Here is a 22,316-nt window from a genome sequence, read left to right on the forward strand (position 1 = left end):
GAAGTACAATCTGTGTTAATTTTAAGAAAATCAGACAAAATCCCAACTTTGGGGCTCTGTATTTTGAAATTTATAATATGAACTCAAGCTGAGATCCATATCAAAGTTTACCTATCACATCGGATGTTTGATACTAATTATGAGTATTAAATATAGTCTAATTACAAAACTAATTACACAGATGGAGTCTAATTCGCGAGACGAATCTATTAAGCCTAATTAGTCCACGATTTTATAATGTGGTGCTACAGTAAATATTTGCTAATGATGGATTAATTAGGCTTAATAGATTCATCTCGTGAATTAGTATAGGGTTTCTGCAGTTAGTTTTGTAATTAGCTCATGTTTAATCCTCCTAATTAGCGTTCGAACATTCGATGTAACCCTCCTAAAATTAGCTCGTATCCAAACACCCCTAGATCCGATCCATCTATCACAACAGTGACTCAGCGTTATCGAGCCGATAGCTTAGTGCGTGAGGCCTTGTTCTGCGGAGTCATACGGTTAAGTCCGGTTTATCAGCCGTGACAATGAATTTGTTCTTTTAAGTACAAATGGACGCGCATCGTGATAGTCAGTCGGTTCTTCTAAGCCAATGAATCTACTATTAGATATGAAGCATGTTCATGCTGGTGTTCCAGCCGATGCCACCCATGAACTTAGTCGTCCTCGCAGCCGATCAGTTCAAGAATTTAACGTTTACTAAATTTTCCTTGTCAATTGCATGTCAAATTAATTGGCACGCCATACAATTTCGCAAGTAGATTAGATCCTATTAGATCCTGCACTAGAGTGAAATAGATCTTCTATATCTTTACGTGTACACGGTGCAAGATGAAGGACAGATTTTGCGTCAATAATTATCTAAAGACTTGGAGCGAGCAAAATCAAACATGCAACAAGTGTAGCCGATCGACCGATCGACTAAAGAAAAAGCAATTGGACTCATCGTCATCATCAAACGGGATCCGATTGCATTGCATTGGGTATATCTATCTCCGGTCCGGTCGGACAAACGAGCAGCGGACTCCACGAAGCGAATAAAACTCGCATAAAATTGTATATATAATATATGTTCTTCCTCGCCTCGCCTCCAAGCAAGGCATATGGATGTGGCGGCCTCGGTGCTCTCCCGCCTGCCCCACCATGGCCATGGCAGTGCCTTCGTGGACGCCGCCACGGGCAGGAGCCTCTCTTTCTTGGCCCTCCACCGGGGCGCGCTCTCCCTCGCCTCCGGCCTCCGTCTCGGCCTCGGCCTCCGGCGCGGCGACGCCGTCCTGGTGCTGTCGCGCAACTCGCTCCTGCTCCCGCAGATACTTCTCGGCGTCCTCGCGGCCGGTGGCGTGGTGGTCGCCGCCGACCCCGACGCCACGGCCGCGGAGATAGCCGCCGCGGCGCACGGCTCGGGTGCCGTGATGATCGTTGCCGAGCCGGAGGCGGAGGTCGCCGGCGTGGGCGTGCCGCTGCTGCTGACGTCGCGGTCGCTGCTCTCCCTCTCGGCGGAGGAGCTGATCGACGGCGGTGACCCCATGGTCCTCTCCCTCTCAGAAGAGGACGACGACCTAGCTGCTTTCCTGTCGTCGTCGGCGAGCAGGACGGTGGCCGACCTCGTGGCCGCCGTGCAGGTGCCAGGGCTGGACGAGGACGAGGGCCGCCGGGTCTGCCTCGCGTCTCTCCCGATGTGCAGCGCCCACGGCTTGGCGCTCATCGCCCTGGGGCTCCCCGCTGCCGGAGTGACCACGGTGCTACCCCATCCGGGGGCGGCAAGCAGCAGCTTATGGGAGGCCGTAGCCACGCACGCCGCGACGGACGTCGTGGCGGCGCCTGAGGCTCTCGCCGGCGGTCCCATGCCACTGGATGCCAGCAGCAAGCTCTCCTCGCTTAGGAGGGTGATGGTGGCCCCCACGCCGCTTACGCCAGAGGCACGCCATCAGTTCCGCCGGAGGCTGCCGTGGGTCCACCTGATGGAGCTAGGCCTGTCGCTGTCGCTGGGAGGAGGAGGTCTCATGCTCACACAGGCTGACGCTGCAGTGATACAGTAAGGATGCCTCCCACCTAGTCACTAGTCACTCTTCTTCTACCAAACAAAACAATGACCTTGACGTGCAGTTCTTCCTTTCAGCCACAACAGCCAGCCAGCAGAACAAATGTCAGCTACAAAGGAGGCCGCCTCCACGGTAAAAACAAATCATAATCACATGCACACCTCCATCCGTTTCAAATTGTAGGTCGTTTTGATTTTTAGGTTCTTAAATTTATTTATGAATCTAAACACTATAATTCATGATGGAGGGAGTAGATAATAAATAAATATTTCTAAATTTATCACAGTATATATAAAAATGAATGTCTTTCTTCCCAGCGTCACAACCAATGAACACCTTTGTATCGTTTCATTTGTAATAACCGTCAGCCTCTCAAAAAACAATTATCTAATGTGATGCAATCCCAATCTTTGCTCTTACCGTCAGAATGTCTAATCAGCCTGCCTGCCTTACCGAAAATTTTCTACCAGGTGCCGCCGCTCAACAAGATCCAAAAGATTATTTTGGGAGACATCTCTTCAAGATCATCCACGAGCAAGCACCCAGTAACCGGCAGCAACAGACAAGCTTTCTCAAAAATGTAGCAGATCCTCCGCCTTCATTTCCTGTTCTGAAGCTGCTTGTCAACCTGATGACACGTCATCCAAAAGTTACAGCCACTCTAAATATGTACTATCAACTATGGAGCTACAGCTGATAATTTAAAGCTTCAATCGATTTGTATGGACACCACTGTTACTATTGAATGTAAGCAGTCCAAGAGTTTATGGTACGGAATTAAAAAAAGCTGCAGAGTTTACCACACACTTAAAAAAAGTTACAATTCCCGACCTCCAAAATTTCAAGAGAGAACTTTTGCAGATTTTGGTTCCATAACTATGAGCAGATACAAATCCAAATTCAAAAGACCTCCAGATATACACATACTTCTCCCCTAGAATTTCCAAAAAACATGATTTTAGAGTGCCATAAAAATCTGTCAGAGTCTATACAATCTACAAGGTTTTTATTGTCTTTTGTGAAGGAAAAGAAAATTCCAAGATAATTGTGCTTTATTGTCAATGTCATTAGATAATTCTATGCCAGATATCTGATATTTTTCTTCAGTGTTAAATAACACGATTTAGCAACGCTGTGATGCAGAATTCATGTGTTAGAACTCTGTTTAAACGAGTTTCAAACCATAAAGCTACAACCATAGCTGAACGCATGAACATTGTTCCATCCAAGCACCGAGCTTGCTGCAAATACGAGTATAGGACTTACTATTCATCGTCGGAGGCCTCTGCACTTCCTGCCACCCACTTCCAAACACCCCCAGATTTTTGTCTCTGAGTAGTTGTCATGGTTTGTTCCACCTGAGATATTTGTTGCCGCAGTACTTCCAGCTCATTCTCCAAAGAACCAGCTGATTCCAATCTCTTACGTGCAGCAGCAATTTGGGACTAAGTTGAGGGATTCAGGAAAAAGGAAAGCAATAAGGAGTATAAGGAAAGCTGAAAATAAGTATGTTCAGGTTCAGAGAATCAATTTTCTGTGCAAGTTTAGAACCTCGAGTTTCTGACATCTTGAACCCTCTGCTGCTAGTTGATTTTGAACTGATTCAAGTTCCTTTAAAAAAGGAAAAATCAGAGATTTTTAAAGAGAATCAAGAATTCTCTATTGCAGAACATAAGGAAAGCTTTACCTTTGCTAATTCACCATATGACAAGTTTGCCAGGTCTAGTTTATCCTTTAGTTTTGAGTTCTCATCACGAACTTCTGCCAGTCTAGACTCTAGTTTATCTTTCTCTCCATTAACCGCATCAATTTCAACAACAAACTTTTTGGAATAATTTGCAGGTAGAGCTTTCTTGATGTCAAAGTCATCTGTAGCAACAATATCTCTAGTTTTCTCATCTGTAGCGGTAATTACAGCATAGGCAGCTGTCACAGAAGCGGCGGCGGCGGCTGCAGCTGGTGACTGGAGAAGACGAGGTTGAACTAAATTTCTAGCTTTGAGTCTCAAAATAAAGATCTGCAGCAAATCCTCATTTTTGTCAGATAGTTAAGCATGTCAGGAATCGACAACTGAAAGAAACTTAGACACTCAAGTCACAAACAGATATGAAGACAAGCTTTTTTTTGGGGGGGGGGGGGGGGGGGGGGGGGATGCATCTAATATAGGAAGTTCAATGTTCAACACATGAATCGTTTACAAGGTACTAGAAATTATTCCCTTAAATTCAGTACCTCGTTGCTATATTTCCCATTGTAACCGCCAAAGGAAATTAGAAATTTTTCGCCATCAACTGTGGTTGAGCAAAGGGTGAGACCCTGTAAAGTATTAGATAAGCAGAAATCAAAAGATAGTGTTCAAAATATGTTTGGTAATTCACAATTTAATCTTTACATCATCACATTTTGCAAAGTTCAAGATCTGATGAACATGAATGTGCTTCGTAATGGCATATTTGATTGTTGCCCACAAAAATGAACAGGAAGCTGGCATTTCTTTAAGTTGATGTAGAAACAAAAGGAATTGCAACTGAAAGTACCAGAAAAGTGGTGCAGCATTTTATATTAGTGTTTGGTTCTCAATAAAGTTCAGTTGTAAAAGCTAAACCTAATTGTGATTAATTTATCCATCCCTAACACCTATCAGACTACCTTACTTTATGGAGATTTTAGCTAATTCCCGAACAAGGTAACACAATTGCACAAACATTACTTACCTCGCAAGCTAGTGGATCTCGAGCTGAGATGCTGGTGACCACTGACCAGACAAACTTGGAAGCATTCATTACAATTGTATCAGTGGAACCTGCGACGCATGCATTTTCTTAGATACTGGAGCATATAGGTAACTGTACAAAAAATATAAAGACTAATTGCGGCATCATGTGCGCATTACCACTTGCATTATCTCCACCACCAACAATGTACCAGTTTTCATCAATCATAGTACCAGCATGGCCACTTCTAGGAGCTATATGTGCACCTTGGGTGTCAGGTTGAGACCACTCCAGCTGTTTACATATATAAAATTACTTAAGCAAGTACTAAAAAAACAACTATCCATCCCTGCATTCATTGGAATCTCAAAGTCTAGTGCTAAACCTTTGTGGAGAGGGAAAAAAAATAGAACTGCTCCCTTCTCATAGAAGTACAATGTAATTTGCGTAGCATGTCTCCATGTCACCTTATGAAGTTATGATACATGGTAGTTTCTTTTAGACATAACAGAATGGAGTTATATCCTATCATTATATTGCAATTACTATTAACTGGGTAAGATTTTGAACTTGGAAGTCCTAAACCAAAAAATACTAATGCGTGTAGTATGATCTGAAGGCATCAATAAGCTATACGAGAACAAGTACCAATGTATGCATCGGGATAAATCCCTGCTTTGGCAAACTTATTTATAAACTTTCAACATAGCTAAACACATAAATGCACTTGTATAACCTAACTTATAAACACCATTCAGTACTTACAGTTTGCAAGTCAAGTAGGTAAAGATCATTGAAGCAAGTAGAGTGAGAAGAGCCACCAAAGATCAGAAGATACTGGTCAGCATAAACAGCAGCTGAGTGATCATACCTAGGAGCCGGACCACCTTTCCTGTTATACAATAGTAAGCAAAGCAATAATCTCAGCAACAGCTCAGAATTACATAAAGATATTTCCAGCATAAGTTGTAAGTGGTTCTTACTCTGTTTTCACTTCTTCCCACATCATTGTCTCCAAGTCAAGTATATGAAAATCATTCAGTAGCCTTCTCTTGTTATCCTCTCCACCAAACATTAGTAATCGAGAACCCAGTAGGGATACAGATTGACCACCTCGAGCTGTCTAATGCAAAGTAAAAAAAAAAAAGAATTCAGCAAGGTCTCAAGTAAACATCTCTAGCACGAATCGCTTTGTTTTGAAGTTCAGAAGAAGAGATTCTTACTGGGACTTTTCCATAAGTATCAAAAGCAGACCAGCTATTGGTTTCCACATCAATAAGCCATACTGCATCCAGAAATTCGGCACTATCATTTACTGAGCTGATTGTAAGGATATACTTGTTAATATTTCTTGGGATGATCTCTCAGTTTTACAAGAACTTTTTTCGAGAATACACAGGAGGAATGCAAAGATACACAATCCTCCCGCGTATTCTGAAAAGTTATGGTAAAACTGAGAGACCATTCCAGGAAATATTAACAAGTTATATTAAATAGGAGAGACAAGTTGCTGTAGCTTATACCAAGTACTGGTAAGAAGCAATGTTTTGGGAAAACGGGGTACATTGATTAAGCACTACCATAGGTAAAAAAAACCACTTACTGAGAACTACATATGTGCCAAGAAAATTGATATGGCAAGATTTTTTTGCTCTAAAAGAAAATTGGAAGGTTCTCCTGAACAAATACCTGAAACCTTATTTGATGATGACGATGACCTCGTGTTCCCAGCTACAACCACTAGATTGTTTTTCCACTTGACCTAAGGAAAAAAAATAGTCAGCATAAAGCATGACAGCTCTTTGGATCGAATGAGTGAATGAGGCTATGGGGCTACAAAACAGTCAAATTTCCACTAAAAAGAAAAGGATGCCGTGCTTACCAAACTGTGGCCAGCTAATGCTGGGAACGACCCACCTGTGGCATTATTTTCATGATTCAGCTGATTTGAGTCCCTGGTAAGATTTAAAGCTGACCACGTGAATGTCCTAAAATCGAAAACCTGGCAAAAAAGGGTCCATGTTCAAATATAGTTATAGGTGAAACACGTGAGACGAGACTAGTTAAAAATATGCGCTAGTGCCAAAGCCAAACCTGGACATCTGATAGAGAGCGGCCGTTGCGACTTCCTCCCACCACATACAGTTTATCTTGAACCACTTGCGCAGCATGCTATCAGGTATTAGCAACATTCAGCAGCATAATCAAAGCAGGGTATAAGGAAAATGCACAGAAACAGGAACCATGGCATCACGCACATGATCGTTAGCCTCTCTACGTTTTACTGAATTCCGGACTTAAAGTTAGCGTTCACCGTGTTGGCATTGGAGGGTAAATGCACATTGAATTCATTATGTCGCTCAGCCTTGTATCGATTAAATGTCGAACCAAAGTAAGTAGTGCCGTCGCAGGAACACATAGAGATTACCTACCACGGCAACCGAAGAAAGAGCACTTGGCCCCGGCACAGAATCGCGTGGAAGTAAGTACCTTATAGCGCGCGGACGGGCGCGGCGACCCCCCGGCGGGGTCGAGCAGAACCCAGTGGTCGTACGGCGCCGCAGCAAAGCGGGCGTCGCCGTTGATCCCCTCCCCCATTCCCCACCTCGGATGAATCTGCAGCGAACGAGACCAAATCGAGGCCGCCGTCGAATTGAGCGATCCCGAACCCCGTGGGGGGTGGAAGCTTCCTCGGCCGATCCCGACGCGGGATTCCTTGGCTAGCTTGGGAATGGAGGAATTGACTTGGATCTGTCTGATTCGGAGGGAGGGAGTGGGCTTTCCTGCCTTGTAGCGGTGCGTAAGCGCCTTGAGAAAACGTATCCAACAACGATGCGTAACTGCGATGGTACCATTTGGAATTCAAATGAAAAAAAAATGATGCCATATTTTTATTTGGTTAAATTCCATCCTCTATGCTACATATATATCGTTGGTCCTATAGGTTTTAATGGATTAAATTATTTATATCTTTATAACATTAATTTTATTCTTTGTCGGGATCTGTTTAGCTATGAAATGATTTTTGTTATATTTATTTTAAGATCTACTTACTAACTTAATATATTCCAGAGGATTCTCTATTTAACGAATTATATATATATATATATTAGTCGCATTTGACAATTGACATGAATCTTTTGAGCTAGTCTGAACCATTAGATTTTCGTAAGATACTATTGTGTATATTTTTTAAAAAATTATGATACTGATTTTTTGTGTGTGCACGGTGAATATTCATCGGACCAACACATGAACCATCAAACGCTCTATAAAATCACGGGGCACCTCTTCTCTTCTCCTCTCACTGGGCATACTACGATTAGTTAGTGGCTCATCACTGACGTAGATCGATCAGGTGCCGTTACAGTAGCCGCGATGACTTCTTGTTGTTGATGTAATTTGTTATTGCCGTGAGCCATAATTTTAGCAAATAGAACTATTATTTGTGAAATATAAATTTTTGAAATATGCCTAACAAAAGAGAACGGAGGGAGTATTTTAATTAGGACAGAGGGAGTATAAAAAAAATGTAGTATTAATGTCTTGTGCAGGTGCTAGTCGGTGTATTATTAGTAAGACCGTGTCGTACCTGCTGGTGTCATGCAGGGATATGGTGCGTACATCTATGTCCAGGAAACATCTAGTTGCAAACCGTGTTAATGTTTTTGTATCGGGCAAGTGAAAGCATATCCAAATGTGCTCATGGGATATTCCTGTGATGCGCCCGATCGAGCATGTAGCTAACTAATGGTCAGCGGCATGTACAATCCCACTAATTAGCGAATCTATTTCAGTTTATTCTATTTGCCGAAGAGAGAAAGTTATAAGTCGATTTGACATTTCTAGTTTTTCTATGCTCCTAAATATACACTAATTAATCTTTTCGATATGTAATAAGTAGTCTTTGGATGGTGTATAATGAGACGAACGAGCAGGTTAACTTAACCAACTGGCTGCTTGCGAGCTTAGACAAGCTGAGGATGCAGCCCATCAGGCAGGCGACGAGTGGAGATGATCAATCATTTGTGATGGCCTGTCGGCCGAGGAGGGAGTTGCTCGATGTACAAGAGGAGGGGAGAGGATGCAAAAGGATCGGAGGTACCAGGAAGGAATATCCCATCCGGCGAGCTAGTCAGCACCCGCCGTCTTGTTCAGTTCAGCAGGTCCCCATCTCTTGTCTCAGCTAGGCTTCCGAACCAACAAGGCAAAGGCAACAACCTAGTCGGCTCAGCTGGCTCTCCTCCCGCTCCGCCGCCGTCCGCTGCCATCCCGGCCCTGTCTCTTACCTTTACTAGCGGCTGCTTATTAGCTAAGCTCTCAATAATAGGATCGACGATCCATCAGAGATATAGATATGGAGGGGGAGGGGGAGGGGGAGGTCGGAGCAGCCATCCTTGGCCCTGCCGCTGCATTACATTTACACGACGGCGGCGGCGGCGGCGACGACGAGCCGCAGCCGGTGTACTGCGCCGTGGGGATCGCCAAGGAAGAATGGAAGGCCAACCTGCAGTGGGTGCTCGCCAACGTCCCCCGGAGCAAGCGCCTCGTCCTCGCGCACCTGCGCCGCCCGCCCTCCCGGATCAACATGAGTGCGTCTCCTTCTTCCTCCTAGCTCCTCAACCAACCAGCCTGCCTTGTTGTTTCATTAATTCAGTTTATTTTGGACTTCACAAGCAATACTGTTTCTTGTAATTCGATCCACTGTATATATATTCTCCAAAAAAAAACTATATATTTTCTTTTATTGCACCCTAAAATTTCGTGATGAATATTCCAGTTATATATCCTCCTTTTAAGTTCTTGCAATAACTCACAGCACTTGCACCCTACTGCCTTCTCCCTCATCACTATGTGACTATGTCTATGTGCTAGACTAGACTAGGCACCACATTGTATTGCTCTTATTAAGAATAATGGCTACTCAAATTGCTGTCTCCTTCCTGGAAACTAACAAGGACTTTGCTGCTGCACTATGTCCTTGCTGGGGCTGTTTACAATTTTCTATGAAGAAAAGAGAGTCTAATTTGTAATGAAATCAAGATCTCATTCTCAGACACAGGGCTCCTAAAAAATACTGGATTTTTTTGGCAAGCTCCCCACAAGTTGACAGTAGTACAAGAGCATCTCCAGCAGTTTCACTAGTTAATATGGATATCCCAATATCACTTTCACTTTTACTTGAAGAGTTGTTTTTGCAGTCGCCCAATAATCTCATCCCAATCCAACTACCATATTGAAAGAGTCACAACTCTTTCTTTATTGAGAGTTGGGAAGAATTATTGGGTTGTCCCAATAATTATTTGGAAAAGGGAAAGGTAAAGGTCAACTCTCCCAATATGGTAGTTGGATTGGGTAAAGGGAGACTGCTGGAGATGCTCTAACTCTTTACAACCCCCTCTACTTAACTTACTAATCATATGATTATCTTATATGCTATGCGGCATATAAATATTCTGACCCCCACCTTTGGCATTCTGGCCTTTGGAGTTTCAGAGGGCCATTGATCTTGATCAAATTTCAAGTGCCGTTTCCTTTACTTATTCTTGGTAAATTCGTTCATTTCGCGCTACGCTACTGCCTGTTCTGCAAGGTTATCTATTATCTTTAGATGGTTTTGGTAACTCTGGGTGTGTACCTGGTTCCTGCATCCATCTATACAGTCTACTACACCGATTGTTCTTGTGTTTTTGGAAGCCCTATATATAAACGCTTGGGCCCATGGATTATTGCAGTGGGGGCGTGGGTCCCAGTGAGCCAGCTTGCAGATGAGGAGGTGACTGCGTTCAGGCAGCTGGAGGAGGACAAGATCGGCCAAGTCTTAGACGACCTCCTGGACATCTGCAAAAGTCAAAAGGTTGGAACCGGGTCCTGTTTCTTTTGTCTTCGTGACTGTTCTCTATTTCGATTCGCCGTGCTCTGATGATAACTCCCTTCTCTACAGCCGCAGATTCACTGTCCTTGGCAGCTCCGATCTGCTATACATGGCATCTGAATTTTCTGACAGGTTTCTGAAACTCGATCACAGGTCAATGCGAGCAAGATCATCGTCGCGAGCGACGATACTGCCAGGGGCCTTGTACAGCTGGTTGATGATCATGGGGTCACCGAGCTCATCATGGGCGCAGCATCTGATCGGGCCTACACCAGGTACGGCTCTTCTTTATTTCGACACATACAGCCATACAGGTTCAGTTATGATTGATGCCGCCATTGGGCCGTTCATCCTAGTGTCTGTGTTCTTTCTTGAATTGCTTTGTTTTTCTTTCCTCCTCCGAAAGACCTTTCTTGCATTGCTCGATATGATACCTGCTTGGTGTGCCTGAATTCGATCAGATGTAGTAATCCATGTTGATGCAATGTGATGTTAGGAAGATGCGGGCGCCAAGGTCTAAGAAAGCACTGATGGTGCAGAGGAAGGCGAATCCGTCTTGCAAGATCTGGTTTGTCTGCAAGGGAAACCTTATTTGCACCAGGTATCGAATTGCACTCCAAATGGCGGGGACATTTGCACTTTACTTTTGCCTGCAATGCAATTGCCGTTGCCGAAGCAGAATTAGAACCTGTGGCAGCATTGACATAACTGAAGGCTGTGTTGGATTGTGACCTATCTGTCTGAAAGTTTGACATTCTTCTAGGAGCTTTGTTGCTGATTTCACACCAAGAAAAACCGAATAGATTTCTTGTTTTAGTCTTGGTCAAAATTCTTTTTTTCCTTAAAAAAAGAATATCTTGTTTTAGTAGCTAGTACTACAAGGCACTTATATTTCCAAATTACCGTACCTAATCTGCCATACGTAGGGAGGCCAGCGAGGGGGCACACCGAGCAGAATCATCGACAACTAGCACAAGTCCCAGGTCAAGCACTTCTGACTACTCAAGATCGAAATCCTCACCTTGCCTGCACAACGAGACATTCAGCACGCAAGAATCAAACGACCCGGCAACATCATCAGTTGATGAGACTCCTGCAACTACAAGGTGGGGCGACCACACCATGGAGGGTTTAGATAATCATCACGCAACTGCCCCGACGACGGCTTCAGTGTCTGAAATCGTCGAGTCCGGAGAGGAAGCAGCTGCTGAGCAGCTGGTGCATGGGGTCCAAGAGGATCAGTTGTTGATTCCGTTTGGCCAGGATGCTGGTGAGATGGATGACGCCTTGTATGAGAAACTCAAGGATGCGCTCGTGGAGGCCGAGAACCTGAGGCAGGAGGCGTACGAAGAGACTCGCCGGCGTCAGATGGCCGAGCGCGAGCTCGCCGAGGCGTCCAAGATGGTAAGCAAGCGCAAGAATCGTCAAACTTCTTCTTAATATAATTCATACGTGCGTGTTTGAGAAAAAAAAGAATCGTGAAACTATAAAATTAAATGCATGCCTGAACCACATGTAATGGGAATGCAGGCCGATGACGCAGAGAGGTCGTACCGGAGAGAGGCGGAGCAGCGGAAGGAGATGGAGGACACGCTGGGCAGAGAGCGCGCGGCGATGGAGCACGACAGGCGAGAGCTCCACGACATACTGGACAAGATACGCAAGGTGGACGAGCGGAGCGCGGAGCTGGAGCTCCAGATCACAAACTCGGAGCGCATGATGACCGACCTCGAGGCCAGGCTCTCGGAGTCGTGCAGCCTCCTCGGCACGCTCCGGCCCCGGCAAGCGGCGACGACGGCGAGGGAGGAGGAAATCGACGGTGAGCGCCAGCAGCTGGTAGTGGGAGCGGCAAGCTCCTCCTTGCGGCGGCTCGGTTACGCGGAGCTGGACGAGGCCACCAATCATTTCGATGAGTCTGCAAGGGTCGACGGCGGCGGCGGCGGCGGCCGGGGCAAAGTGTACAGAGCGGAGCTGCGCGGCATGGCGGTGGCCGTGAAGGTATTGGGCCGCGACGTGGCCGTGGACGAGGCCCGGTTCGCCCGTGAGGTGGAAAGGATCAGCGGCGTGAGGCACCCGAACCTGGCGGCGCTCGTGGGCGCGTGCCCGGAGGCGCGCGCCGTCGCGTACGAGCTCGTCCCGGGCGGGAGCCTGGAGGACCACCTCGACCTCGCCGCCGCCGGCGGCTGCAGCCTGCCGTGGCGCGCGCGCTGCGGCATCGCGTACGGGGCGTGCTCCGCGCTGTCCTTCCTCCACTCCACCTCCTCCGCGCCGCCGCGGGCGGACGTGAGGCCGGCGAGCATCCTCGTGGTTGGGTCCTCCTCGTGCAAGCTGGCCGGGCTCGGCACGCGCGGGCTCGTCGTCGACCACCCCGGGGGCGCGTCGTCGAGGCCGGCGCTGGCGTACGCGGACCCAAGCTACCTGGCGGCGGCGGCGGGGGAGGTCCAGCAGCAGTGCGACGCCGACGTGTACTCGCTGGGCGTGGTGCTCCTCCGGCTGGCGACCGGGATGCCGGCGTTCCTGGCAAGGAAAGCTGCGCGGGAGGCCGCGGGCGGCGGCAGGGCGTGGCGCGAGGTGGTGGACGCGTGCTGGCCGGCGGAGCGCGGGCGGGAGGTGGCGCTGCTGGGGCTGAGATGCTGCGCGAGGTCGAGGCGCGAGCTGCTGGAGGAGGCCCGGGGCGTGCTGGAGGCCGCGTTGATGAGCAGCGCGCCGCCGAGCAGCGTGTCCGAGCCCGACGACGGCGCGCCGTCCTACTTGGTGTGCCCGATACTCAAGGAGGTGATGCGGGACCCGCAGATCGCCGGCGACGGGTTCACGTACGAGGCGGAGGCCATCGAGGAGTGGCTGCGCAGCGGGCGCGACACGTCGCCCATGACCAACCTCAAGCTCCCGACCACCAAGCTCATCCCCAACCACGCGCTGCGCGCCGCCATCCACCAGTGGCATAAGGCTTTGACGCCACGTACAGAGACACGATATGAATAAGGACGTTTTTTTTCTCTTACGCGACGCGATGATGAGATACTAGCTCGATGATCACTAGACGTTGTCTCTTTCTTTTTTCCTCTTTGCAAAAAGGAAATGTTTGTGGTTGTGTGAGTGTGTTAGATTTTTGCGATGCACACTCAGTCGCTGAAAAATAGCCGTATGCAAAGTTGAAGTTATTTTTGTTGTAAATTAAATTTGTTCAATTTTGACCACTTTTATAGAAAAAACATGACAACATCTATATTATAAAATACATGAATATATTCGACGGTTGATTTAAGGAAATAATTTTGTATTGTAAATGTTTATTTTTTTATGAATTTGTCAAAGTTGAAGTTTGACTTGGAACAAAGAAAGATGAGTAACTAAAAGATCCATTTTTCTCGGAGAGGCGAACATGGCGACTACGTAGCGACTGGGTGGCGACCATGGTTTCACCGGCGTCCCATGATCGCCCTTGGACTCTCCAACGTCTGTGGGAAGATGCTCTACGCCAGGGCGGTGCTGAGGTTTGTTGTGGTGTCAGTGTTGGTGAGGTTAGTCCATCTACTCTACGATAGCCTATATCCTCTATGATAGGGTTATCATGAGAGGTTTTTACTTCTGCGGGAAGGAAAGTGGTGTTTGAGTTCGACACGGGGAAAGATTCGTGGGAAATCCAATCTTCTTTTTTCGATACCTATATCCTTGCCTGGTGATCAGTTCAATATGCGGGTTCAAGATCTCCATTTGCTATTCTAGGGTTTCGACTTTTCTTTTGCTGTCTAGTTTTGCATCTACAGTGGGGGTGATCAAGAGGAACCCGGCGAGGGATCTGTCCACCTGAAGTTGTGATTGAAACTAGTGTCGGAAGGAGTTGCTACCTTACGACGTGCTGATGGACGCTACTGGTAAAGATCAGGAGGGGATGAAGAAAGGTGTAGGAGAGCTTCTCGGCAACCCAGTATTGCTAAAGGAAGGTGATAAGGTGGTCTTGGTGCCGGAAGCAATGGTGGCAAAGACGGAAGTTCCTATTCCAGAGGCCATGGAGGAAGAGGAATTCTATTGGCATGGAGGAGGGCACGAAAAAGTGGTATGCGATGGCAAGATACTATTCCGGGCAAAGTTCTAAAGGTATGTTTGATGAGATGGGAGTGGCATGGAAGTTACACAAGCAAATTGATATCACAAACCTGGAGGATAACAGATTTATCTTGGAGTTTGATAGAGAAGATAAGTACAACTATGTGCTCAATGAGGGTCCTTGGAAGCACAAGGGAGACGCGTTGATTGTTGTTCTGTCAGTCGTCCATCAGATATTGTCATTGACTCAATTGATCTATGGTTACGTTTCTATGATGTACCTGTAACCTTGATGACAAAGGCGTTTGCAGGGGTTCTGACCAAAAAGGTAAGCAACAAAGTGCTGGAGGTAGGGGGAGCGGTCACAAATTTTCTGAGGGCAAAAGTGGCTTATCCACTTGAGAAGGCGCTGAAGCTAACGGTGGAAGCAAATATTAAGGAGAAAGGTATGATGCAATTCGAGGTGAGGTATGAGAATGTCCTGTACTTTGAGGGATCAATCAGGTTTCTTCGAAAATACTGGATGGAACTGTGCAGTATCCGCCAACAGGGAGACCACAACGACCTTAAAGGTAAGAAATTTGTTTCTGATTCCTTGGGTGCAGGGAAGAAAAGTAGACCGGAAAGTGAGGCGACCAGGTGGACTGCACCGCAGGAAGGATGGCTAAAAGTTAACGCAGATGGTGCCCTTGATGATAACTCCGGGGAGGGAGGCATTGGGGTTGTCATTCGGGACTCAAGGGAGAAGTGCAGCTCACTGTGTGGCGATACGTTCAGCTAGACGGGATGCGAAAGAGATGGAAGCTCTGGCATACAAAGAAGAACTAATGTTGGCTGCAGAATGGTGTCAATAGAGCGTGGTCCTTGAGACGGATTGTAGCTCCGTTGCTACCATGTTGGCCAAAAGAAATAGAGGGAGCACGCTCTTGAGACGGATTGTAGCTCCGTTGCTACCATGTTGGCCAAAAGAAATAGAGGGATGTCGATAATAAGCTTCATTATAGATGATGCCCAGTGGAAGGTGTTCCACGAGAGAAGAGAGAGTAATAGTGTAGCACATGAACTTGCACAATTGGCAAAGTGAACGTGTCATTCAATTCGCTGCCCTCTTGAGAAAATTATTGATCGGGAATGTACCTGAGTAATAAAAATCTCTCTTCTCCGCGAAAAAAGCAAAATGAGTAGTATGTAAAAAACGGGAGGGAATAATATTGCTTAAGTGCCGGAAATGTTTTTTAGTTTAATTAAGAACTCTTTTCAGCCTTTCTTTTCCGGAAAAAGAAAAGAAAGAAAACAAAACCATTGGCTGGGGCTGACTGCTGCCGAGTGCCGTGTCGCACCGCAACTGACGTGCGGGAAGGGAGAAGGGACTGACCGGTGGGCCCCACACCCGTATACCATTTGACTGGGCCGATAAGACCAACAAATCAAACCCTGCTGTTGAGTGCTGAAACTGAAACAAACGACGAAAGCGGAGGAAAAAGCGAGGCCTTGTAACAGAGGGCTAGATCCCCGCCGCGCGCAATCCAAATCCAATCTCCTCCCCTCTCCTCTGATGGCCCGCAGCTCGCCGGCGGTTCTGCTCCTGCTGGCGGCGCTCGCGGGCGTCGCCGCCGCCGGGGACATCGTCCACCAGGACGACGAGGCCCCAAAGATCCCCGGCTGCAACAACGATTTCGTGCTGGTAAGACTAGGACCCCCTTGCTTGTTCACCTGCTTTCTCTTTCTCTGCGTCGACTCGACTCGAGCAGCCGATCCATGTGCGGGCTTGGGGCCCTGGCTGGCGCCACCCCAATTTTGGCTACGATTGCTTCATCTTTGGATTAGGGGAGGTCATTTCCTTAGACTCTCGCATACAGGCGTATCCCACTCAGCAGCAGCTTTGCTTGTATGCTACCGGCCTACCGGGGGGGGGGGGTCTGATTCGTCTATGCATGCGCTGTTTGTTTAGGGATTAACTATATATGGTCCGTTTTGCATTAGTGCTTTTACGCAGACAATCAATGTAGCATTCAGGCTCATGATGGGTCGTCCAGATGCTTTGACGTAGGCTAATTATTTCATATGTGTATGGCTTTTACAACTTTTTAAGTTTCAACGCTGGGAATTGGGAATTCTATTTGTTATAAATTGGCCACACCCCTGTTACCTGGTTGAATTCAGATAAAGTCTAGCTTTAGTGTGAGTTTATTCGATTGGACTAAGCTGATGGAATTCCCTCCTTGAGGATCATCTAGATATTGATTATTCTGATCACTGATCACTGGTCTCGTTGAGGATCATCTAGACATTCTGATAACTGGTTATACTCTGTTTGCTGCTCAAGACTTCCCTAAATTTAGTCTCATGTTGAGATGCCTAAGAATCACATGGGATGGGACTGCTGTGAACTCATCAAAGGCTTCCATCCATTGTCGTTTCTTTCCTTGTTTCAGCCCCAGGAATGGCTATGATTACTTCATCTACTGCAGAACGAATCCAGTGGTACTCATTAACCGCCCCCTGTATATCTAGCTGTCTTTTAGTGTCTCAATCTAATCTGTTATCGGGGTGTCCATGTTTATCTTGGTGCTCCATCTGGTTCAGTATTCCCACATCTGAAGGCCGCATGTTTAGCTAGCTAATATGCTTCTCAGGGCCGATTGCAGTTTCCTGAGTTAAGGTGCTTGGTTTGTTGGTAACTAAGTAATCAGCTAGAGCCACAAGTCGTGCACATTATACTTGAAGTTCGGTTGGTATCTTCACTTTGGAAATTTTGAAGTTCTAAGATCTAAAAGCAGTGGTGAACGTTTGTATTCTTTATCACGTTGCTTTTATTTTCTACAATCACCGGTTTTCCCCATTTCTTTTGTCAGGTAAAAGTGCAGACCTGGGTCAACAAGAGAGAGAAAGATGAATTTGTTGGTGTTGGTGCTCGGTTTGGCCCCAAGATAGAGTCAAAGGAAAAGCATGCCAACCGAACAAGACTATTGTTAGCAGATCCTTCTGATTGCTGCACCCCTCCCAAAGAGAAGGTTGCCTTTCTGGAAATGATAATTTAGTTATCTAGTGTTCCTCCTGTTGTGTTATGCATTGTTACCTAGTGATTTCTTATTCTTTTATTAGGTTGCTGGAGATATTTTATTAGTGGAGAGGGGGAACTGTAAGTTCACTACAAAGGCTAAGGTTGCTGAATCTGCTGGTGCTTCTGCCATTATAATCATCAACGATAAGCATGGTATGCGTTGTATATGAAATCCGTTCCTGGCTTCATCGAAAGTTCTACTTACAATTCTTTCCAGTCATGTGTTGAAGTACCATGTAAGCAGCTGATGAAGTGAGGGATGGGATTAGCTTAGTCATTTGGTCATGCCGAACATATACGATTTCTCATCACTAGAATGGTTTTTATTACCTTTCTACCCTTTTTGGTGTTTATCCCTCTTTTCTCTGAGGTCCGTGGTCATCTTTTGTAAGATTAATCCATTAAGCATCTGTGTTTTTCCATGTCTATATCTGCTATTACAAATTCTTTATTTTACAACCTGTGGTGTCTATTTTCGAGGTTTTCTTGGTCTTTTTACTTTGAGTTTGACATACTCATGTCTTAGCAATAAACCTACTCATGTCTTAGCAATAAACCTAAATCACTTGGTTCCTTTGCAGACTCCCGATTTGTAATCTTTTTTCATTTGCTACCTTTATCCATGTCAAGGACACTTGTTATTTATGTTGTATGTAAACGCATATAGCATTTTAATGTATATACATGAACGCTTCTGTGGGTTTTTAGTTGTCTTCTGAGTTCTGACATGTGTGTTGCGCATCCACCTGCAGAGTTATACAAGATGGTATGTGAGCGCAATGAAACAGATCTAGATATCGGTATACCTGCGGTTCTTCTGCCAAAAGATGCAGGCACTAAATTACAAAGTCTCCTCTCGAGTGGTGAAGGTATTTTTTTTATATCTTCTGTTATTCAATGCTTTGTATCATATCCTTGTGAGTATGCGTGTGCATATGCTTCTTTAAATTTTTATATTTGTGCCAATTTGAGAATTGTGTATTTGTTTTAGTGTAAGATAGTTAACAGGCTGCATTTTTCCTTATTTTTTCAGTCTTAGTGCAGCTGTACTCTCCAGATCGTCCCCTGGTTGATACTGCAGAAGTGTTTCTATGGCTTATGGCAGTTGGTACCATTCTTTGTGCATCATATTGGTCAGCATGGAGTGCCCGAGAAGCAGATATTGAACAAGAGAAGCTTCTGAAGGTTCTAAACCCATATCTTGTTTGATTTCTTATGGTTGGTTACTTGGTTTTTGCCTACTTGAAAAGTCAAAATGACATGATATTTGTATAGGATGGCCATGAAATTCCACCAAACCTTGAGGCTGGAGGTTCTAGTGGTACGGTAGATATCAACATGGCATCGGCAATACTGTTTGTTGTGATCGCATCATGCTTCTTGATAACGCTCTACAGGCTGATGTCTCATTGGTTTTTGGAGCTTCTGGTGGTTATCTTCTGCATCGGTGGTGTAGAGGTGTGGACCATTTCATTTTTCTTTCTGGTATTGTGTTTAACTTGCTTATTTGTTTTCAAAAACTAAAACGCCCAAATGACCGTATCACAATCTTCTTTGAAAAGATGGTTTCAGTTTTAGGAGAACGTTGAGACACTTCCGTCGTTTCTGTAATGTGTAACTTTGGACATGCAAGAACTAGCACAAATTGGCCAAAGAGCTTTATGGCGATTTTGGAATGGCCGAGTGTAATGATGTGTCTACTAGATAGCACTACAAATCATTGTTGATTCTGTTGGTTGGTACTTATAATATACTTTGCGTTCCATTTCTTGAGCTCCTGTGATGTTTTCTTTCCCTTTTGTGTGCAGGGTCTGCAAACATGCTTGGTGGCCTTACTGTCAATGTCAAGGTATGCTCCTCAAAGTTTTTTTTTTCTTTTTCTGAGTCAAGTTGCGTTTTTAGACATTTCTTAGCTGTCTTTTTTGTATTAGATTTTGCAGCTATGTGTATTTTTCTTACTGTTACTAACTCGAATTCGTTGGATCTTTCAGGCGGTTTAAACCTGCTGCAGAATCCTTTGTGAAAGTGCCATTTTTCGGAGCTGTTTCATATCTTACACTGGCAGTTTGTCCATTTTGCATTGTATTTGCTGTTCTGTGGGGTGTCTATCGCCGTTGGCGCTATGCTTGGATTGGGCAAGATATTCTTGTGAGTGTAGTTTGTTTTCAATGTTTTTTGTTGAGATTAATTTGTGATCATTAATATCTTATTTGATGGTCTTTAGGGTATTACTTTGATTGTTACAGTCATCCAAATTGTTAGAATACCTAACCTCAAGGTAATTGTTCCTCTTGGTGTACGCTTTCCCTTCAGTTAAGCGACTGGTACTGACTCCTGTTCTTGCCTGGTAACTGTCAGGTGGGTTCTGCCCTCCTGAGTTGTGCCTTCTTATATGACATCTTCTGGGTTTTTATCTCCAAGATGTTGTTCCATGAAAGTGTGATGATTGTGGTACGTATGAATGACCATTGTGTTGCAATGCCATCAACTAGACCATCTAGTTTTTTTTTTCTCTTTTATGGTCTGCTAGATATCTAGCTATGCTTGTGATCTGCTTGCAGGTTGCACGTGGTGATAAGACTGACGAAGATGGTGTACCCATGCTGTTAAAGATTCCACGGATGTTTGATCCATGGGGTGGATACAGTATCATAGGCTTTGGCGATATCCTTCTTCCTGGGCTGTTGATTGCTTTTGCATTAAGGTTAGTTGCAATTTTTTTCGCAACGTTCATCTATCTGTACCAGTGGGCATATCAGATAATTTCAGAAGTAGATGCGAACTACAAGTACATCTCGAACTAGTTATGACTTATGAAGTACCTTTCTCTCCCACTCACTCTAGGTATGATTGGGCTGCCAAGAAGACCTTGCAATCCGGCTACTTTTTGTGGTCAATGGTGGCATATGGTTCTGGTAATGTATCATTACTTCCTTTTCAATTTTTAAACATGTGTGCTAGCACATTCAATTAAAATGTGATGTCAGTGGATGAATGCAATTCTTCGATGTACTGATAAAAGTATTTCTAAATGATGCCTCGTGTATGAACTCCTAAAACGGATATGCTTGGCAGCGCAAGCATCTGTTATTTGATAGTTGAAGTGGTGAAATTAGAAAAGATTGAATTAACAGTACTTGATACTTTATCCTTTTTTTAAATGAAAAATGCACTTCTTCGTTTGACCTTTTTTGGCATATGGTTGCATCTTAGCAATCTATCTTTCAAATGGGACCGCAGAATTCCCATCTGCTCATTGTTGCTAGTTGCTGCACCTTCTATTATCTGAATTTCTCATTATCTTAATGCTATCTAACTCAAACAGCTTCCTGTGCATGAAAGAAAGCTTGCATGGTTGCTATATGTTCTGTTGATTTGTTGAATGCATAAATTTCCATCCTATTAAGAAATTCACCTTTGTTTTTTTTTTCTCGAACACGCAGGAGAGCTGCGTATCTTTGTATTAAGAAGAAGAAACTCCACCTTGGTTGGATATGGATTTCAATTATATGAAAAAAGCAGTTTTGTGTTAGCTAGCTCATTAAGATGACTGAACATTTCCTGTTTATGTGGATATGAGTATTCTGCCGAACTTTTTGTGCGCGCAATATCATGATGTTGTTTGACCATAGTCTGTCATACCATGTTTTTTCCCTTTTCAGGTCTCCTAATTACATATGTTGCCTTGAACCTTATGGATGGCCATGGCCAGCCAGCTCTTCTTTATATTGTGCCTTTCACGATCGGTAAGTAACGCCTTGCCCCTTTTGACGCGATGAATTTCATGTCTTCTGGTTAGGCTCCTGTTTTTTTTTTTAAAAAAAAATCAAATTATTACCAAATCCGTGTAGGTACCTTCTTGGCGCTGGGCCTGAAGAGAGGTGAACTCAGAAACCTGTGGACAAGAGGACAGCCAGAGAGGGCGTGTACGCATACACATCCATCCCCGAAGGACTCGGCTGATCCAGTAAGCTCGTCGTGATAAATAAGGCTTACGGCTAAACGCCCACTAAGATGGCCCTTACGTACGTTTTTCTTGGGTGATGGTGTGTGACGTCGTGGGAGGACTCGGCTGATTTTTAATGTAACCTAAATAGGATGCGACCCCTGAGATATTGCGATCCACGTCGTATAATGTATAGTAGGTAGTGTATATATGTAGTAAAAAGCTCTGATGTATGTATAAAAGATGCGGGGAACGTAGGAGCTTATAGCTCGGTATTTCCCAGCAAGCAGGAACTGTATGTGATGTGCCTGACGATTATGTCTGAGTGCGTGTGGATCTCAATTTACGCACGGTTTGCAAACTGTTTGTTGATCTTTCCAGGTGCCTTTTTCTTTCTTTCTTTCTTTAGAAATGGAAAGAAACGCTAGTAACATAGTAGTAAAGGCAAATGTTTTTCTATCTAAGAGGTGCTGTCTGTTTCTCGATTCTACGTCAACCTTAGGTTTCGTTGTAAGCTGTTTCTTGGTTCTACGTCGACGCTACGTTTCGCTGTAAGGTTTTGACGACTTCTTGACCGTGTGTATGGTGGTACGGGCTGCGGTAAGATTTCGGTTCTATTGTTGAG

The 22,316-nt window shown here is 45.1% G+C and overlaps 4 protein-coding genes across 13 annotated transcripts; 3 read left to right on the forward strand and 1 right to left on the reverse strand.

The window, feature by feature from the left end:
• Window positions 1-1,032: 1,032 nt before the first annotated feature.
• Window positions 1,033-2,817, forward strand: LOC117841626 (probable CoA ligase CCL5). 2 transcript variants are annotated; one of them, XM_034722076.2, is made up of 3 exons: window positions 1,033-2,038; window positions 2,110-2,177; window positions 2,516-2,817. In XM_034722076.2, the coding sequence occupies exons 1-3, from the start codon at window positions 1,107-1,109 to the stop codon at window positions 2,740-2,742; spliced, it is 1,227 nt and encodes a 408-aa protein (XP_034577967.1). In that variant the 5' UTR covers window positions 1,033-1,106; the 3' UTR covers window positions 2,743-2,817. The 2 variants fall into 2 exon arrangements, with proteins under 2 accessions (XP_034577967.1, XP_034577968.1); XM_034722077.2 differs by having other exon boundaries at window positions 2,123-2,177.
• Window positions 2,301-7,563, reverse strand: LOC117841625 (acyl-CoA-binding domain-containing protein 4). Of its 3 annotated transcripts, none has more exons than XM_034722074.2 (14): window positions 7,250-7,563; window positions 6,854-6,931; window positions 6,642-6,761; window positions 6,449-6,521; window positions 5,983-6,044; window positions 5,743-5,882; window positions 5,525-5,651; window positions 4,939-5,053; window positions 4,760-4,848; window positions 4,278-4,361; window positions 3,733-4,062; window positions 3,597-3,656; window positions 3,312-3,490; window positions 2,301-2,979 (listed from the first exon to the last, which is right to left on the reverse strand). In XM_034722074.2, coding segments are annotated over exons 1-14 (1,566 nt in total). In that variant the 5' UTR covers window positions 7,358-7,563; the 3' UTR covers window positions 2,301-2,978. The 3 variants fall into 3 exon arrangements, with proteins under 3 accessions (XP_034577965.1, XP_034577963.1, XP_034577966.1); XM_034722072.2 differs by having other exon boundaries at window positions 2,301-2,673; window positions 7,250-7,557; XM_034722075.2 differs by lacking the exon at window positions 2,301-2,979 and having other exon boundaries at window positions 3,311-3,490.
• A 1,133-nt stretch (window positions 7,564-8,696) lies between these two features.
• LOC117841624 (U-box domain-containing protein 33) lies at window positions 8,697-13,872 on the forward strand. 7 transcript variants are annotated; one of them, XM_034722065.2, is made up of 6 exons: window positions 8,697-9,351; window positions 10,495-10,616; window positions 10,788-10,909; window positions 11,131-11,235; window positions 11,561-12,038; window positions 12,165-13,872. In XM_034722065.2, exons 1-6 carry the CDS (start codon window positions 9,117-9,119, stop codon window positions 13,614-13,616), a joined length of 2,514 nt encoding a protein of 837 aa, XP_034577956.1. In that variant the 5' UTR covers window positions 8,697-9,116; the 3' UTR covers window positions 13,617-13,872. The 7 variants fall into 7 exon arrangements, with proteins under 7 accessions (XP_034577956.1, XP_034577957.1, XP_034577959.1 ...); XM_034722066.2 differs by lacking the exon at window positions 8,697-9,351 and adding an exon at window positions 9,358-10,389; XM_034722068.2 differs by lacking the exon at window positions 8,697-9,351 and adding an exon at window positions 9,358-10,352 and having other exon boundaries at window positions 10,704-10,909.
• Window positions 13,873-16,112: 2,240 nt separating this feature from the next.
• On the forward strand, window positions 16,113-22,065 carry LOC117841627 (signal peptide peptidase-like 4). Its single transcript, XM_034722078.2, has 14 exons — window positions 16,113-16,365; window positions 17,537-17,695; window positions 17,787-17,898; window positions 18,498-18,614; window positions 18,779-18,930; window positions 19,021-19,203; window positions 19,554-19,594; window positions 19,737-19,893; window positions 19,970-20,023; window positions 20,104-20,196; window positions 20,307-20,449; window positions 20,590-20,660; window positions 21,408-21,491; window positions 21,597-22,065. Exons 1-14 carry the CDS (start codon window positions 16,237-16,239, stop codon window positions 21,725-21,727), a joined length of 1,626 nt encoding a protein of 541 aa, XP_034577969.1. The 5' UTR covers window positions 16,113-16,236; the 3' UTR covers window positions 21,728-22,065.
• The last annotated feature ends 251 nt before the right edge of the window (window positions 22,066-22,316 follow it).

The sequence above is a fragment of the Setaria viridis genome, chromosome 1 (genome assembly GCF_005286985.2).
Source record: "Setaria viridis chromosome 1, Setaria_viridis_v4.0, whole genome shotgun sequence".
In the NCBI taxonomy this organism is placed as follows: Eukaryota; Viridiplantae; Streptophyta; class Magnoliopsida; order Poales; family Poaceae; genus Setaria; species Setaria viridis.

Excerpts from the sequence above, each read along its gene's own strand:
- LOC117841627 (XM_034722078.2), top strand. The coding sequence starts at position 16,237 with ATGGCCCGCAGCTCGCCGGCGGTTCTGCTCCTGCTGGCGGCGCTCGCG. Across the intron at positions 17,696-17,786 it reads GCACCCCTCCCAAAGAGAAG|GTTGCTGGAGATATTTTATT; the intron begins GTTGCCTTTCTG and ends TTCTTTTATTAG. Across the intron at positions 18,931-19,020 it reads AACAAGAGAAGCTTCTGAAG|GATGGCCATGAAATTCCACC; the intron begins GTTCTAAACCCA and ends ATATTTGTATAG.
- LOC117841626 (XM_034722076.2), top strand. The coding sequence starts at position 1,107 with ATGGATGTGGCGGCCTCGGTGCTCTCCCGCCTGCCCCACCATGGCCAT. Across the intron at positions 2,039-2,109 it reads GCTGACGCTGCAGTGATACA|TTCTTCCTTTCAGCCACAAC; the intron begins GTAAGGATGCCT and ends CTTGACGTGCAG. Across the intron at positions 2,178-2,515 it reads CAAAGGAGGCCGCCTCCACG|GTGCCGCCGCTCAACAAGAT; the intron begins GTAAAAACAAAT and ends ATTTTCTACCAG.
- LOC117841624 (XM_034722065.2), top strand. The coding sequence starts at position 9,117 with ATGGAGGGGGAGGGGGAGGGGGAGGTCGGAGCAGCCATCCTTGGCCCT. Across the intron at positions 11,236-11,560 it reads GGAAACCTTATTTGCACCAG|GGAGGCCAGCGAGGGGGCAC; the intron begins GTATCGAATTGC and ends TGCCATACGTAG. Across the intron at positions 12,039-12,164 it reads TCGCCGAGGCGTCCAAGATG|GCCGATGACGCAGAGAGGTC; the intron begins GTAAGCAAGCGC and ends ATGGGAATGCAG.
- LOC117841625 (XM_034722074.2), bottom strand. The coding sequence starts at position 7,357 with ATGGGGGAGGGGATCAACGGCGACGCCCGCTTTGCTGCGGCGCCGTAC. Across the intron at positions 5,054-5,524 it reads ACCTACTTGACTTGCAAACT|CTGGAGTGGTCTCAACCTGA; the intron begins GTAAGTACTGAA and ends ATATGTAAACAG. Across the intron at positions 3,491-3,596 it reads CAAGATGTCAGAAACTCGAG|TCCCAAATTGCTGCTGCACG; the intron begins GTTCTAAACTTG and ends CCCTCAACTTAG.